Raw genomic sequence first — 18,383 nt, forward strand, 5'->3', positions numbered from 1 at the left:
GAAGTCATATACACTCCATCAACTTATACTTAAACCCAGGTCTGAGAGTTTAAAATCCCATGTCGAATACAATGGTCACCTACGTTCCAATGATAAATTTCCATTTTTATCTAAATTTACCAACATCAACAAATGGGTGTGACTTGTCCATGAGCAAATTATGAGAAATCTGCATTTTGACTGAGAAATTATCACACTGTATGAAGTTAATTTTTAAATACTTTATAAAGTTCTGTTTCTATCCAATGTTCCAAAGCCTCACCATAAAATTGCAGTATCATGTGAGATTCAAATTCATTTTAATGAAATAGAAATTTCATGATTGATGACGGGTAAAGTACAGCAAAACATTTTACAACAGTTGCCTGGATTTAATCTGGCGCACAAAACAAATCAACTGTTAGGAAAATTATATGGAACGGGGTAAAAAATATAAACCTGATGTCCTGCAGCATCTTATATAACGAAAGTAAAAAGCAAGCAATTTTAAACTGCTACATGATAGTAATGTATAATAAATAATTTACAATACAAATGAATCACTCTCTTTTCTGTGATGATTTATAAATGAATGTCTAAAATGGAATTAAATGAAACTCAGCACTTTGAAAAATATTATCGGTTATAGCCAAATAGATTTAATGTGAGTGTAACTCCAGACATAGGAGAAAATTGTATTGTATTGAAGTTTGCGAAATATACTCAACAAAAAATCTAATGAAAGTGTTCCGAAACTGTCAACATAGTGTCACCAAAAGAAATCAAATTCTTAAACATGAAGTTCAATGGTCACGTTACAGTTCATGCAAAATAATGCTTACCTCGCCCTAAAGTTTACAGGATGAGGCTGCCCATCATACAATGCAAGATAATCATACTCTTCCTCCAAAGCAAAGGATTGGAACACAATCTGTATTCTGTTGCGTTCTTCCGCTACAATGATCCATGTACAGTTTGCACCATTTGGATACCCATATGGGAAGCCAGGACTTTCTATCGTGCCATTTAATCCTTGTAATGTCCCTCCACATGTATAAATAAATCCTGTAATGAAAAGGTGTGGAAAAGAGGATTTAGATAAATAATATTACAGACTAAAAAAAAATTCAAGACATAAATTAGTTCACCTTGGCTTGCAACAACCTGTGGTAGTTTATTGTCTAGACAGCTGAAACATAAATTATTCAAAATCGTGTCATGACTATAAATAAGATATCCTTCAGATTGTCATCTTAACATCAAATAATGAATCATTTTTCATTAAAAATAACCCTGATAAAGAACCAATATGTGACTGTCGTACTGTGGTTAAAAGAAACAGGATATTTTGAAAATTAGAACTCTCAGTTTAGAGCTTTGGATGACAGGAATTCATATGAATCTCAACATGGTGGCTAGTTTAACCTGTATATATATTTTTCTATCCATTTATTCACAGCCTATTATTTGTGTCAAAGGGTAATGGAAATTTTATGCATTTCTAGCATTTTCTGGTTTTACTTCAGGATTATTTCCACATGGAATGTTTTGGCTGTGTCATCCATGCTCTGAAAAATTAAAGTTTTAACATGGCATAATAGAGAAAATAAACCTAGAAATTTCACCTTAGTTGAGATCAATAAACTGCAGTTGCTTCTGTTGTGATTTATCCTATTGTTTTTTTCTCATTCCAAAATTTTAAAAAGCCTTATGAGATCGCCTTTAGCTTGAGTTTCTCCTGCGAGACCACTTATGTTGCAATGCTACTATTAGCTACCATAATAACAACCTGTCAACTTGATACTTGATGCTTTTCTCTCAATGGGAATGTAATTGTCCACAACTCATCACCCTCTCACAGCACAGGTAGAATATAAACACAGCTGTACATGAATCACCTCTATACCAATTATGTCTTGCAAAGTGTGCTCTGTTGTGCTGCACCAGTGTTCATTATGCTTTCTCCACTAATTTCTATATTTCTGGCTAATGCAGATTAAATAAGAGGCTTAATGAGGGAGAAATTTTGTGTAATACGATTCTCACTTGACAGAAAAAAAAGTATTCTGAGAAGGGTCACTGCACCCAAAACATTAATTTTGCTTTCTCTCCATAGATGATGCCAGACCTGCTGAGTTTCTCCAGCAACTTCTATTTTTTTTCCCAGAAAAAAAGGATGGTTGTATACGGACCAGAGATTAACACACCAGGTTTCTCAGTCATTAAAATTAATAACTCATAATTTGGAACTTCACAAAACAAGCAATTTGATCTGCAGACTCCTACCATTAGCACATCCTCTCAAAATATACCTTCGCAGTATGAACTGAGATAACATAATTTTTGAAACGCTGAAGACTTTGAAGAACCAGTTTGTTTTTGTTCCTAGTCCAAAAACTCCTACATGCATTAATGTTAATAGAAGCTAGACTTCATTCCTCCAATTTCATCACAAATGCAACTGAAGATAAAATGTTTCAAGTCCTGGCAATTCTGCCAAGCTGAAAAGGAAAGAGACAATCCTTTTGTAATGAATATTCAGATAAAGAATGCAATGGTTTGGAAAAAGTTAAATAAATGTCTAAGGAACATGGCCTTAAAGTTCAATTCTATTAATTCTGAAATCATGACTGTTCGGATTTGAAATATAATCTTCCCTCTCTGAAGGAACTTGACAAGTAATAACACAGTAGACTGGGTCAAACTAATAATCATCTTGCCTCATTTAGTCTCATCATCTGCAAAAGGTGCAGACATGTGAATGTTCTTAAATTCAGGTGGTAACTGAACAATAAGTGGTATTTTTCAGAATCAGTCCCGACTGAAATGGCAGTGTCATTTGCAGGTCAGGAACTTGTTTTTCTAATTAGCTGATCACCGATGATTGATGGTCAAATTTGCCTTCTGCTGTAATAGCCAATCCACTAAAGGTGCTTTCATCTACGTTCTGCCTACCTTGCATCATTCTATTAAACAACAACTTCATTTAGTATCTGGACAATTTTGAAACTTGATTGAAGTCATTGATTCCTCTATTATTTGTCTCACTTGGTAATGTCCCACAAAGACTGATGGCAATGACTGATTTTCCAGATATCTTTTCAAGGCAGCAAAACTAATGCAATAGAGTCTCACTCTCCCAAACCAGAAATCCAATTTGAATCAGAATGGGATCTGTGAGAAATCTTAGCTCTTATCAGCAATTCAAATGTTTGTACTAACCAAGCAATCCAAAAATTGAATTTCATCAGCTTAGGTTTATGTTGTATTCTTTCCTGAAATGGCAATTGTTTCCTGAAATCTATCAAAGTCTATCTGTGCATCTTATGAATTCAGCAACAACAATTTGAATTTATTTTATTTCTGTGTTTATGTGTTTAATGTGATTGGGTCTTCAAGACAAAAAAATGGTTCACTGGAAACAGCCACAGCAAATATGAATATTGGTAATCCTAGCTATGTGCCACAGTTGTGTTGGTGCAGTTGACAAGGTCAGAGATGGATTCTTGGGGACAAAGGTATGACTCTCTATGAGGAACACATGTACTGCAGAAGACAAGTGTTTTATTTTAATTATTATCCTTTCATGGGATATGGGCGTTACTGTCAAAGCCAATTTGTTCTTGATCCCTAATTGCACTGGAACTGAGTGTCTTACTTGGCTCATTCGGAGGTCAGTTAAGAGTCAACTACTATGCCATTCATCTGGAGTCATCTGCAGGTCAGACTGGATAAGCACAACAGATTTCCATCCCTAAAGGACATTAGATGCATAAAGCCTGATCTGGACCATTCAAACAAGAATTCAATAGGCTACTGGCTTGCTAAAGATATAATCAGATGTCTTGACCACTCCAGTTGAGCCCTCCATTATACCCCAGCAAAGGTCTCTCAGGTGATTCTGGTCTAATTTGTTCGCGTAATCTACCAGAGAAAAGAGTTCCTGAGTAATACAGATTTCATCCATTGCCAATCCTCATCTACTGAAGAGAACTCTTGAAAAAGTTCAGTTTTGGGATATAACTGTCACTGGTTGGACAGCATTTATTGCCCATCGCTCGTTGCCCTAAGGATGCCATGGTGAGCTGCCTTCTTAAATTGCTGCAGTCCATTTTGTGTCAACAGGTCCACAAGGTTCGGGACAGAGCTCCAGGATTTTCCAAGGCTTGTATTGAATTGCCCTGGAATGGAAGAGATGATAGTGAGCAGCTATTTTGAATTGCTACAATACTTGGGGGATACAGGGCCCCACAATGCCTCTTGGAAGGCAGTGGGAGGGTGTTGACTGAGCAATAGTGAAAGAATAACAATACAGTTTTAAATCAGGCTGCCTGCACTTGCAGCTGGTGGTGCATTTTGTGCCCTTGGTCTTCTTCCGATGGACAATGCATTTTGAAAGTTCCTTGAAGAGCTTTGGAAAGGTCTTGATGATTTGCTGCAGTGTATTTTGGAGATCTGCACAACTGCCAATGTGCATTAGTGGTGAAGGGACTGAATGTTATGATTTGGAGATGCCGGTGTTGGACTGGAGTGTACAAAGTTAAAAATCACACAACACCAGGTTATAGTCCAACAGGTTTAATTGGAAGCACACTAGCTTTTGGAGCGACGTTCCTTCATCAGGTGATAGTGACTGAATGTTGGTGGTCATGGTTGGGATGCCTAACACGTGGTTCGGAATGATGTCAAGCATCGTGTATTGTTGCAGCTGCACTTAATTAGGCAAGTGGAGAGATATTCCACAGCCATTAAATATGTTAATTGATGTCTCACTGTGCTGTCAACATTAGTGGTAAAACTCAGAAACTATGTGATGACATTGCTCTGCCAACAAATGGCCCTCAGCTTTTTCCCCTCAGCTATATAAGTGAGTGTTTTCTAAACCCAATCCTTGTAGGGTCCCCCACCCAATCATCTCCTCTAACCTTATACACCAGGGACACATCAGATAAGCTTCTCTTCTTTTTTATAACTTTCTGACAAGGGGACTAACAGGGATGGCAGTGCAGGGAGTGGGATGTTCCTCCTGCATGATGTTTGAGGTGAGGGATGCCATTAGTGTCCCATCTAAGTACATCTGCAGGAAGTGCACCCAACTCTTGTCCCTCCAAGGCTGCGATAGGGAACTGGAGAAGGAGCTGAATGAACTTCGGATCATTTGGAAGGCAGAGTCTGTGAGAGTTAAGAGTTACAGGGAAGTAGTTACTCTTAGGCATGAAGAAAGCTGGGTAACTGTTAGAGGGGGGATAAAACAGTCGGTGCAGTGATCCCCTGTGGTTGTTCCACTGAAAAACAGTTATCCCAGGGTATGCAGTGGGATACAGGTCTCAGGCAGAGTCTGTCCCTCTTACACAGAGGGGAAGGAGGGAAAAGAGGAGAGTGTTAGTCATTGGGGACTTAGTAGTTAGAGGGTCAGACAGAAAGCTTGTTGGAAATGAAAGAGACTCATGGTTGGTGTGTTGCCTCACAGGTGCCAGGGTGCATGATGTCTCGGATCATTTCTTTGGGGTCCTGAAGAGAGAGGGTGACCAGCCCCAAGTCGTGGTCCACGTAGTTACCAACAACATAGGTAGGAAGTGGGATAGGGATTTAAGGCAGGATTTCAGGGAGCGAGGGTGGAAGCTGAGAGCGAGAACAAACACAGTTGTTATCTCAGGATTGTTACCCGTACCACATGATAGCGAGGTGAAGAACAAGGAGAGATATCAGATGAACATGTGGCTGCAGGGATAGTGCAGGAGGGAGGCTTTCAGCTTTATTGATAATTGGGGCTCATTCTGGGGAAGGTGGGATCTATACAAACAGGATGGTCTTCACTTGAACCAGAGGGGTACTAATATCCTGGGTGGGAAATTTACTGGTGCTATTTTGGTGGGTTTAAGCTAGCTCAGCAGAGGGATGGAAACCTCTGTTGTAATTCCAGTACACAGAAGGATGACAGTAGGGAGGACATCGACAGAATTCACTGAAGGTTCAGGGGGAGGTGTAGCATTGTTTTTCAAAGACGGTATAACGGTGCTGAAAGAACTTTTGATGGGGACTCGTCTACTGAGGTGGTATGGGCTGTGGTCAGAAACAGGAAAGGAGAGGTCACACTGCTGGGAATTTTTTATAGGCATCTGCAAATTTCCAGGGATATTTCAGAGAGGATTGGCAAATCGCTTTTGGGCAGGAATGAAAGGAACAGAGTGATCATTATGAGGGACCTTAACTTCCTGACTGGAAACGCTATAACTCTGTGACATCAGATGGATCAGTTTTTGTCCAATGTGTGCAGGAGGGTTTCTTGACACAGTATGTCAAAAGCTGAAAATTTGTTGTATGTGGACCCTGTGGAGAGACCAAAGAGGTGCTAAATGAATATAGGGAGGAGATGGCTGAACCTTTGGCCTTGATCTTTGAGTTGGCATTGTCTACAGGTTTAGTACCAGAGGACTGGAAGATTGCAAATGTTGTGCCCTTGTTCAAGAAGGGCAGTAGAGATTACTTAGATAATTATAGACCAGTGAGCCTTACTTCTGTTGTAGGAAAAGTTTTGGAAAGGATTATAAGAAATAGAAATCATCCAGCAAGCAACAATTTGATTGGAAATAGTCAACATGGATTCATCGAGGGCAGATCGTGTCTCACAAACCTCTGAGTTTTTGAGAAGGTGACCAAGCCTGTAGACGAGGGTAGGGCAGTTGATGTGGTGTACATGGACTTAGTAAACCCTTTGATAAGGTTCCACATGGTAGGCTATTGGAGAAAACGCAGAGGCTTGGGATTGAAGGTGATTTAGCAGTTTGGATTAGAAACTGGCTTTCTGTAAGAAGGCAACGAGTGGTGGTTGATGGAAAATATTCAGCCTGGAGTCCGTTTACTAGCGTTATGCCACAAAGATCTGTTTTGGGACCACTGCAGTTTGTCAATTTTATAAACGACTTGGACGCAGGCATAGGTGGATGGGTTAATAAGTTTGCAGATGATACTAAAGTCGGTGGGGTGGTGGAAAGTGTGGAAAAATGTTGTAGGCTGCAGGGAGACTAGCATAAATGGCAGAATTGAGCTGAAGGTGGCAAATGGAGTTCAATGCAGATAAATGTGAGGTGATTCACTTTGGGAAGAATAACAGGAAGACAGAATATTGGGTCAATGGAAAGATTCTTGGTAGCTTGGATATGCAAAGGGATCTTGGTGTCCATATATATAGATCCCTGAAAGTTGCCACCCAGGTTGATAGTGCTGCTAAGACAGCATACGGTGTGTTAGATTTTACTGGTACCGGGATTGGGTTCCGGAGCCGTGATGTCATGCTGCAACTGTACAAAATGCTAGTGTGGCCTTACTTGGGGTATTGTGTGCAGTTCTGGTCACCCCATTTTAGGAAGGATTGGAAAAGGAGTAAAGGAGATTTAGCAGGATGTTGGCTGGTCCAGAACGAAGGTCTTACGAGGAAAGGCTGAAGGACTAGGGTCTGTTCTCATTGGAAAGAAGAAGCTAAGAGGCAATTTAATGGAGACATACAAGATGATCAAAGGATTAGATAGGGTGGACAGTGAGACTCTTTTTCTGAAGATGATGGCATCTGCTTGTACGAGAGAGCAGATCTGCAAATTGAGGAATGATGGATTTAAGACAGATGTCAGAGGCAGGTTCTTCACTCAGAGAGTGGTATGGGTGTGGAATGCCTTGCCTGCCAATGTAGTTAATTCAGCGACAGTAGGGACATTTAAACGGTCCTTGGATAAGCATATGGATGATGATGAGATAGTGTAGGTGATGGGCTTAGATTAGTTCAGCGCAACATCGAGGGCCGAAGGGCCTGTTCTGCACTGTATTGTTCTGTGTTCTATGTTCTATAAATGCAGGGCCCCATTCCTTGATTGACCTCTGAAATTGCTCCTAGGATCTGTGTGAGACACTACCAACTCCATCTTCTGTAGAAGATACCTCCTATAAACTTTATTATCTCCCAGTCGTAATTGCTCATGAAGATCATCAGAAAATGATTATAACCTCCTTTATTATCTCCCTTTTCCTTCTGTCACATCCTTTTTATAACCACATTTAAACTTAGTATTTGTTGAAAATCCAAAATCTATGTTTGTTCCTCAGCACCAATTCAAGTTTTCTCTCCCTGAAATAGTCCTCATGGTATTCAGAGGGCTGTTTCTACTGAAAGATACTGTGGTAAAGTATAGTTCCAGGGAATCAGCTGATTTGTGATTGGAGACCTGAACTCATTGATAATGCTTTTGAAAATTGCTCAGTCAACAGGATAGTTGGCAAGATTGGCAGTTATAAGAACTAGATTTTAATCGCAAAATGTCTATGTTTAAAGGGTATAATGCAAGATGATCAAGAAGTCAGTGGAGGTTGAATGTGTCAGATCTGTCTGCACTTTCAATCTATCTACTCACAATTTATCATGACCTCTGAAACAAACTCTACACTATTCATCGTGACATCCTGCACTGTTATGACTTCAGATTCAAATGTGTCTCTAATCCCTTCCTGTCAGGAAGGTCCAGTCCTGTATTATTTGACACAATACAGCAGTTGTAATTGCTCATGAAGATCATCAGAAAATGATTATAACTGAGGATTTGAGAAATATAGTTGCTGACCAACCCACTGATGTAAACAGTTGAGTGACTGGTTTGGCATATGTCACAGAAGAAGTGACATATATTATTAAGTGACCTCCACTCTAAGATGAACAGTCATTACTGGGGTGGATGTTGTCTATGGGTTGGTTGAAGGAGATGGCATGACAATATGATATTTCCCCTTGTCAAGTATGTATCAATGAGATTCCTTCTTATATGTACCAAAGAGCAGTTAAACTCAGCACCTTGATTCAGAACAAGCTTCATGAAGCTTCTTTTCTTGATCCTTTATGACTTGAATTTCCTTTGATACATTATGAAGTTTCTTAAAACACTCAAAAAGACTTCCTTCACTGATCACTTCATTTTCTGTAAGTGAAATGCAACTACAGCAAAAACTATCATTAGATTCTGCCAAGACTATAGGCACCAGCAACAGTGTGCAGGTGATGTGCAGGTCAGGTGAATTGGCCATGCTAAATTGCCTGTAGTGTTAGGTGCTTTAGTGAGAGGGAAGTGGGTCTGGGTGGGTTGCGCTTCGGCGGGTCGGTGTGGACTTGTTGGGCCGAAGGGGCTGTTTCCACACTATATGGAATCTAATCTAATCAAAAAGAAGTGACATGTGGCCTCGTCTATCGCTTGTAGTGCCAAATTGTTAAATGCAGCACCTCAACTGAAACATTGCAAAATGTATCCTTATAAGTTAATAACTTTAGACATTTTTTCCCTCCTTTCTCTGCCTCAACTCCTGCTTTTATTCTGTTAACGTTTTTGCTGTGCCAGTGAAATAAATTATGGGATAATAACCGCACAGGATAGCATGATAAATCACACTTATCCTTCTGTCAGAACTAGCATTATATCTTGGTCCAGTCAAGCCTGTTATTCTTGTGAGTTTAAGAGAAATCTGTCTATTGCTCCTGGCACCTTGATCAATTCAAACGTTTGACCAACATCATTTTGATTCACTCACTGGACATTTTGAATTAATGGAACTCGCTTATCATTCACAAAATAGGTAACTCAGAATTTATGGCTGGCAGGTACAATCTCTTCAATTTACCTTTCAAAAATAATTGTGTTCACACAAACCTTAGAAATACTCATCCTTCTTAGCCTCATAACTCAGATCTTTTTGTCTTTATATCAATAGTTTAACTGTCTGCAAGCTGCTGCTAATTGTCAAATTACTTATCACTTTGAAAGTTCCAACATGATCTTCAGCACAGTGTTTGACTGATGATCCCGCTTCCTGGAATACGCAAGTCAGGAATGATACTCATCAACACTCTGGTTCATCATGTATCATCAGATGTCAGCTGTTGGTAATGCTCTTGTCTTTAAATTACAAAGTTACAGGTCCAAGCCTCACTGTAGAGCTTGTGCACAAAAGCCATAGTTGGTACTACTCTACTGGAGATGCTATCTCTCACATCAGATTTTAAAATAAGGCTGTATCTGCTTGTTTGTGTCATTATAAAAGACCCATGTTACTGGTTCAAAGAGGAGCAGAGGGCTTGTATTTTATTGTTTTTGATGGGAGATACGGAAGGCGAAAGATAGACCGAGTTGTCTGCTCTCTCCAATCCCACTTTCTCATTCATCCAATCAAGTACTGGATGGCTAATCAGTGACTGTCCAGCAAGAGGGAGGCCGATTAGAGGTGTAAAGGAAGACTATGTGCATAATCAGGACGGTCAGCGATATATGATGTCACACAGGGGCAATACCTTCACCAGCAGAATCCGCTGCTACATTCAGTCATGGTCTTTTCTTCTGCCCTTGTGCCACCTTATCTTAGTTGGCATTGACAAATCCCAAATTGCCTCACATCTGACTCCCAAAAAGTGCAACAGGCAATGAAAAATTGTGGTCCATTTGAAAGCTCAATAGCTTGCTTATTAGGCAGGCGGCCTGCAGCATTTGACTCCTCTCACATTCTGTAGTTTCAAAGATGAATGTGATAAGGATATTAATGTCCTGACATCATCAGGCCCTACTGTGTGTGTGTTTGCAAACACATCTCAGGATGCTGAGGGCTACCAGTCCAAGCTTTAGACTTATTCTGGCTGAGAAGTGGCATGTGCCTGCCATCTATGCTCTGGAACTGCAGATCCTCACTCATATTGTTGCAATGATCTCTTAAAGTAATCTGTCCTCTTGAATGTACAAATGTCTTTACTAGTCTGCCATTGTCGTACAATCTCTATGGTGATGCGCACATACTTCAGACAGGCATTTTAGACCAACTTCTATAAGAAGTGTTAAACACACTGCTACAACATGTACACAAAAACATGATGGCAGAAATGAAGCTGAGGTTTATATTCAGAGCTGTGAAACTGCTACCAAAATAAATTTTAAGCGTGTAACCAATAAACAGGCCACACTTTTAAACAATGGTTTTCGATACCAGCTTATGTTCAAATAATAAGGGATATGATGCAAAAATATGAATCACTAAAGATAAGGCTGTATTAGTCATAAGGGATTCTGCAACAAGAACATGTCTGCTAAGAGATGAAAATTTTGCACTCTGGATAGCAAATAACATGTGTAGAATTAGCAGCTGGAACATATTCATGGCAAAATAGATCAAGCCTTGTATTCTGTGGACAGACACTCCAGGTACAAAGTGCCAAAGAGTCATAGGCAAAGGACAGGATGCAAATACTTCAGGTAACATCATGCAAAGACAAAAAAAGACATGCTTAGCATGGGAAAATGAGCTCTGACTGCAAGACACTAAATTATCTGGCACACAATATTTCTCCAAAAGGATTCACAGCAAGCAGTTAAAGAAGGCCTCAGTAAAGATAGCAACTTAAGGTTTCGATAAATCACTCGATAAAGAGCAAGTTTGTTTTGTCAATGCAATAATCGAAACATGGCTGATGGAATGAGAAGGACAATTTCAGGTCAACACAATGTATTGGATACACACTAGTATTTCTTGCAAAATTCATGATTTTCAGAGTAGCACAATGCAGTAGTCCAAAAGTGAAGTCCTCAGGAGTGATATCAAGGCTATATAATGCCACCATCAAGAGGACAGATTACTTTAAGAGATCATTGCAACAATATGAATGAGGATCTGCAGTTCCAGATCATAAATGCCAAGCACATACCACTTCTCAGCCAGAGTAAGTTTTAAGCTTGAGCTGAAAATGTGTTGCTGGAAAAGCGCAGCAGGTCAGGCAGCATCCAAGGAGCAGGAGAATCGACGTTTCGGGCATGAGCCCTTCTTCAGGACTCATGCCCAAAACGTCGATTCTCCTGCTCCTTGGATGTTGCCTGACCTGCTGTGCTTTTCTAGCAACACATTTTCAGCTCTGATCTCCAGCATCTGCAGTCCTCACTTTCTCCTAAGTCTTCAGCTTGGACTGGTAGCCCTCAGCATCCCGGGATAGGTTTGCAAAATCACAAACACAATAAACCATTGAACATGGAACAGATTGTTGAGAAATATAATGATATGCTTACAAAAACCAGGACACCCTAACTTCCAAACAGATAAAAGTGCAAGACAGGTTCAGCACCTCTCAAAGAAAGTTCCAGCTACCCTCAAAGCCAGCCTGGAGAGAACACAGAAGAGTTAATTACGTAGTGAGTAATCAAGAGAGTGGCAACTCCCACAGAATGCAATAGCAGCGAGATAACAGTGAAAATAAATAGAAAGTCGAGTATACTTTGACCCAAAGGATCTAAATAAAGCCCTGAAGAGATCACATTACTCCACCGAAGGAATTTTTGCCACAACTTACAAGTGAAAAATCTTTACTACTCCCGATGGAAAGGATGGTCTTCTGCAGAAGAGTCATGCTGGACTCAAAATATAAACTGTTTTTTGCTCCATAATGCTGCCAGACCTGCTCAGTTTCTCAAGCATTTACTGTGTTTGTTTCAAATAATGTAAATTGGTTGCCTGCCTCCATAGAGTGCACAGATGATCCATGTCCCAGTTTGCTCCTGGAAAGGTCTCTTGGCAGCACAAACATATTAGAAACTTGTGGTTACCACCCACTGTCCAGCCACAACTTTAGAACCTTCCTCACAATTCCCAAATCATGTAACTTGCCCCATGTCCTCCATAAAATATGGTCTTCTTCCAACTAAAGCCACAGTCTCCTTCATGGCGCTGTCAGTTTCTGATTGCTCAAAGGTCTCACCAGTGGGAACCTCTGGCCCTGGAATCTCAATTCCAGGTGAAGAACCGCCGATAGCCTTGGCAATGCTTGATAAGCTTCCAAGGTCTTCCCTGGAAGAGGTTTCACTGACTCTCCAGAGGCTGATGAGATATCCAATAACTCAACTAGATTCAGGCTCTGGCCTCAAAGCCTGATAGCTCTGGTGGAAAGTTCTGAGTTTTGAGGAATATTTAAAAGAGAAGTTCAGGGAATGCTGAGACAAGTCCTGAGATGTACAATCTTGGCTATAAAGAGCGACAGAGATTTAGCATTAATGGACAGTCAAGGTTTTACAGGCTTGTGGAATATGGACTTGGGAGAATTAGACTTAAAATAGATTGATCACTTTTGGGCCATCTAATTACAAGTACCCACTATTATTCCAGTCTGGTGACCTCCTCTCATCCATATCTGCTGCTGCTTTTATGCCTTCAGGTTCTAATCTGCTCAAACTATTGCTTTCCATATTGTCCGTTTGTTCCTGTCTATTAAAGCATTTAATTGTCAAATTTCTGCTTCATAAAACTAATGGATGGAAAAGCACAGGCCACAGGGACACAATTTCACATTATGTGCTCCAGACTTGCGATCAGAGTGCAGCTGTGGAAAATCTACAATTTTGTGTATGATTGGTGAGTTTTTCAACTGATAAATTATTTTCAGAACATTATTAAAGCAAGTAATAATTCAAATAATATGCAAAACATCTGGTTTATATAGTTTGCAGGTTTAAAATGTGTGCCAATTTCAACATGATCACTGATTCAAAGAACAACCATTTTTCAAAGGTGGAGGCAGCCAAAATAAATAGAGATGCGTGACAAAAAGTAATACATTCTCAATTTTAAAAACTTCAGTTTTTCTTGCTGGTGCCATTGGTGTGAATAGTTCATCATTGCAACTGCATTTGTCAATAAGGATTATCAGCTGGCTGAAGATTTGAGAATTTAACCTTCCACTTCTTTGAAATTCACTTGAACATGGTAAAGAAACTTACACATCACCTCAAAACATGATAGTTCCACCTGACAACAGCTGCTGATGCACAGATTGCAAAGCTGAAAAACCTTTGCAAATGCTCAGAATATGCAGATGAGGATAAAAAATGTGCCTCCACCTTTTGATAGAAGTTGTAGGTTCAAATTTTCTGGTGTGTTAGCAATATGGTGGGAGGAAAAGTAATGTCTGTCCATTACATAGCATATACCAGCTCTGATAACATTTTTCAGGACTCAGTTAAGTGTCATTGCTTGTGCAATTTGCCTGTTTTGGAAGGACATTCTGTGTAAAACATAATGGGTAAATTTAATCAGCCTACTGTGAATATGTTTACTTTGTAATTTTGGAATGTCCAATTTAGAAGGACTTTCTGTGACATGGGGAGGAGGGCTCTCACTCCCAGAAACATGGGTTTCTCATCTGGTTCCATTGGTAGATAAAAAAAGGACAATGATAATTCATGTGAACAAGTAAAACATAATGGGTAAATTTAATCAGCCTACTGGGAATATGTTTACTTTGTAATTTTAGTTACTGAAGAACAATGTGGACCAGTATCTACACAATTTTGAAGTAAATCTGAAAGTGGAGAGCTTGCAGGAAAGAAACTTGCAGTCTGTGTAGATGTGAAAACCTTTCAGATCTTCCAGCAATCAGACAATTAACTTGGTGCCTGAAAGCCTTTGAATAGAATTCGGAACCACAACAAGGAAATCCTCATTGGTAAAATCTGCTGGCCAATTATACACCAGCAACTTCAGCACAGGGCCAAAATTCTGGAATTTTCTTCTTAATGACATCGTGAGTCAACTCATAGCAGGTGGACTGCAGTAGTTCAAAAAGGCAGCTCATCACCACCACCAACTCTGGTCTCCAGCATCTGCAGTCCTCACTTACCACCTTCTCAAGGCCAACCAGTAATGGGTAATAAATGCTAGCTAGTCAGTGATGCTTATCCCACAAATGAATTAAAGAAATACACCAGTCCCACAGAGGTTACTGCCAGTACAGCCAACCTCCAGTAGTTCCAACCTCCCAAGATGGATGAGTGACCATGCAAAAGCTTTGTGCTGTTTGGTGGGTTGGTTCATATAGGGTGGGGGTTGCAGGTAGAGAGGGCCCATGGGAGTTTGACACTAATGGGTGGGGTGAGGTGACTCTTAGCAACTACTCTCCTTGCCTTGTGTCCAGTTTTTCAATCAGATTAGCTATGATTATTAATTGGCCAGTGGAGACTCTCAATTGGCAGCCGGGTGGGAAAATGGAAAAAAAAAGGCCTTCATGAAACTTAATTCAAGCAGATGTAGGTGGATGGTAGGATTAGGTTGTGTAACCATTTCACTGAATTAGCTGCTCTTTCTGTCTTTATTATGCTATCTTCAGGTGCAGAAGATTCACCCAAACAATGCAGACACCTTAAAGTCTTGGATTTGACTCCTAAACTGTGTAAATTACATTATCCCAGAAAGGGCTGGGGTTGGATTATTCCATTCATCTCATTGTGCCTAATCCCGTGAAAGCCAAGGGTATCTTAAAAGCTTTTGCTACTGACTCTGTGTGAAATGGAGCTTTATGGAATGCAAGTTTGTATGGATGCTGTGTGAGGGCAGAAACAATTTTACACTCGTGATTTATTTTCATTTATAACGTAGAGTGATGTCTAAGTCAGAATCCAAAACTAAAGCTCAGTGTACAATCACCTTAAGAATGGAAAGATATGGAATGAAAAATAAAAATCATCTCTCAATATTTATGAAGACATTTCTTCTGGTTGTGAGTCATATATCCCCTTGAGCATGTTTCACTGCACTTCATAAATTTGGCCTATTTAAATATGAAAATGTGTATTCCTTAATTTGATTAGATATTAATGAATTTAATGTTAGAAATCAGGGATGGAATAATGCCTAATCGGAGCTGGAAATGAGCTACAGCTGCATTTTTAAAGACTTTTCAATTTGTGTTCAGATGTGAAGATGACAGGCAGTGATGCATAGTAACATCAGTTTGTGAAACCGTTGAGAAGCTGTTGCAACAAGAAATGCAGCAAATAAAAAGTGTTAGAACACAGGTCAACGTTCTATCATATTCAATATGAGGTGACAGCAGTGTCAAATCGGTGTCAAAATGTTGAAGGTCGCAGGAGCAATTGACAAATGTACACCACAGTGTATAACATTAGCTATCAGCCTCACAATGCGTTCTACCATCTTTCATTGCTGAGTCTTTCCTCTTTTGAAAGCAGTGACTCATGCGAGAGTATAATTATGGTATTTATCTTGCATTTTGCCCTGTGTAAATGACCATTTTTCATGTGCAAGCCTAATATTGAGCAAATAATGAATATCAAAACAAGCTTCCTTCCAGCTTTGTAAAAAAGTGATTGAAGCAGCATTGTTTCCCAAACATTCTGTCCACGCCCACAGCATACCAAGGCATAATTTGTTATTGTTACTTCTCACAGAAATGGTTATGTTATTACCATTTGAAAAAACAAACTAACACAAAGCAACCGTCCAGCATAATCAAAATGATTCACACACAATTCCAAAGAATATTTATCTGTTTGCTTATTTACTGACCACAAGCTGTAATATTTATTTCTCAGCCCTAAAGTGCACTTCAAATACCTGAGAGGACATTCTAAATCCACAATGCTGCAGTGAAACACTCAAATGGCAGAAGGGACCTATCAGTTAGTTCACAGTGTCAATATTCAATATGTAGTTGTTCATAGATCCAGAAAGAATTTACCAAAAAGAAGTCGCACATCTTGCATTGCGCAGTAGTGTATCAAGTGTAGAAAGGTTTTGCTAAAACTATACAGGACACTGGTCAGACTAACTGGAACTCTTTGAATAGTTTGGGGCATCTAATCTGAGAAAAGATATATTATCTTTGGAGGTGGTCCAAAGACATTTCAGTAGGCTGATACCTGGTATGAAGGGACTGTCTTATGAAAAGAGGTTCATTTGATTGGGCTCATTGGAAGACAGAAGAATGAGAGGTGACCATAGTGAAGCACATTTGATTCTTAGGGGACTTTCCAGGGTTGATGCAGAAAGGAGGGAGAGTCCAGGATCAGAGCACCACTACACTCAGAAGAAATTACTCCTCATCTCTGTTTTAAATTATTGTGAATTATTTTTTATCCTGAAGTTACACCTTCGAGTCCTACACTCTGCCACAATGAAAAACGACTCTTCCACAACTACCCTGTTAAGTTCACTAAGAATCTGAAGGGTTTCAATAAGATCCCCTCTCATTCTTCTGAACTCTCATGAATACAGGCTCAACCTACATCACCTCTCTTCATAAAACAGCCTTCTATAACCAGTACTGAACTGGCCAGAACAGCATTCCATTTCTGATTTGATTATTGCTTTGCTTTAGAAAAGCCTCCCTACTTTTATAACTTATTCTCTTGGAAATAAATTCAAACTTCCATGTGCTTTCTTATTACCCTCTGAACTTAGATGCTAGCTTTTTTGTGATTCATCCACAAGGACTTGCAAATCCCTCTCTTCTCTAGTTTTCTGCAGTTTTTCTGCTTTTAAATAATATTCAGCTGCTCTATTCTTCCTGCCAAAGTGAAGAACATATTATGCTCTACGTGACCACTCGCTTAACATGTCTCTATCTTTCTGCAAATTCCACCATTTATCCTCCCATCTGTTATCATGTGATCATCAAAATTGGCTGTAGTGAACTTACTTTCCTTAGCCAAATAATTGACATAATTTGTAAATAACTATAGCCTCATACTGATCCTTGTGGCACCCAAATAGTTACGGGTTGACATTCTGAAAATGTCTTTCCTATCCCAACTCTGTCCGCCATTAGTTAGCCAATCCTCTATCCATGCCTAAATACTACCTACAACAGCATAGACTCTGATCTTATCAAGAAGCCTCATGTATGGTACCATAATAAACGCCAACTGAAATTTAAAATAGATTATATTCGCTGCTTCCTGTTTATCTTCCAACTCATTATTAAGTCAAAAAATTGCAGTAAATCTGTCAGATATGATTTCCACTCCATGAAGCCATGCTTAATAATATTATGTATTTTTAAATGCTCCTCCAATACCTCCTTTATAATAGTCTCGAACATTTTCCCAATAACAAACATTAAGTAAACTGGCCTATGTTTGCCTGTTTTTATTTGTCTGCTTCCCTTTTTAATTAAAATTGTTCCATTGACAGTTTTCCAATCCTTTCAGACTTTCTTAGAATCTAAGCATTCATGTAAGATTACTATCAGTATATACACGATCTCTGCGGATACTTTCTTTAACATCTTAGGATGCATCACATCTGGTCCTGGGACTTATCAGTCTTTAACTCCATTGGTTCCTGAGCACTCTTCTCTCATAATGATTATTGAATTTATTTTCTCTCCTCCATTTGCCTCCTGACTATTTGTGTCTTCCACTGTGAAGTCTGATACAAAGTTTTTAAATCAACTCAACTGCTATTTCCCAGTTCCACATTATTATTTCCCCAGCTTCTTTCTCTGAGGGCATTTTGACTTCACTCTTCTGTTTTCTATATATAAAGTAGCTCTTGCTGGCAATCTTCATACTACTTGCATTTCACAGGAATAAAAAATTTCGGTCATCTTT

At 39.4% G+C, this 18,383-nt stretch overlaps 1 protein-coding gene across 3 annotated transcripts in view; it reads right to left on the bottom strand.

The window, feature by feature from the left end:
- csmd3b (CUB and Sushi multiple domains 3b) overlaps positions 1 to 18,383 on the bottom strand; it is a 1,935,846-nt gene that overhangs the window by 1,735,882 nt on the left and 181,581 nt on the right. For all 3 annotated transcript variants that reach the window (XM_087986040.1, XM_087986041.1, XM_087986039.1), the window contains exon 2: positions 822 to 1,044. In XM_087986040.1, coding sequence (XP_087842166.1) covers positions 822 to 1,044 — 223 coding nt within the window. The remainder of the gene's footprint in view (positions 1 to 821; positions 1,045 to 18,383) is intronic.

Source organism: Chiloscyllium plagiosum, unplaced genomic scaffold (assembly GCF_037043375.1).
Source record: "Chiloscyllium plagiosum isolate Xiang-an unplaced genomic scaffold, Cpla_swu_hap1 HiC_scaffold_4, whole genome shotgun sequence".
NCBI classification, from domain to species: Eukaryota; Metazoa; Chordata; class Chondrichthyes; order Orectolobiformes; family Hemiscylliidae; genus Chiloscyllium; species Chiloscyllium plagiosum.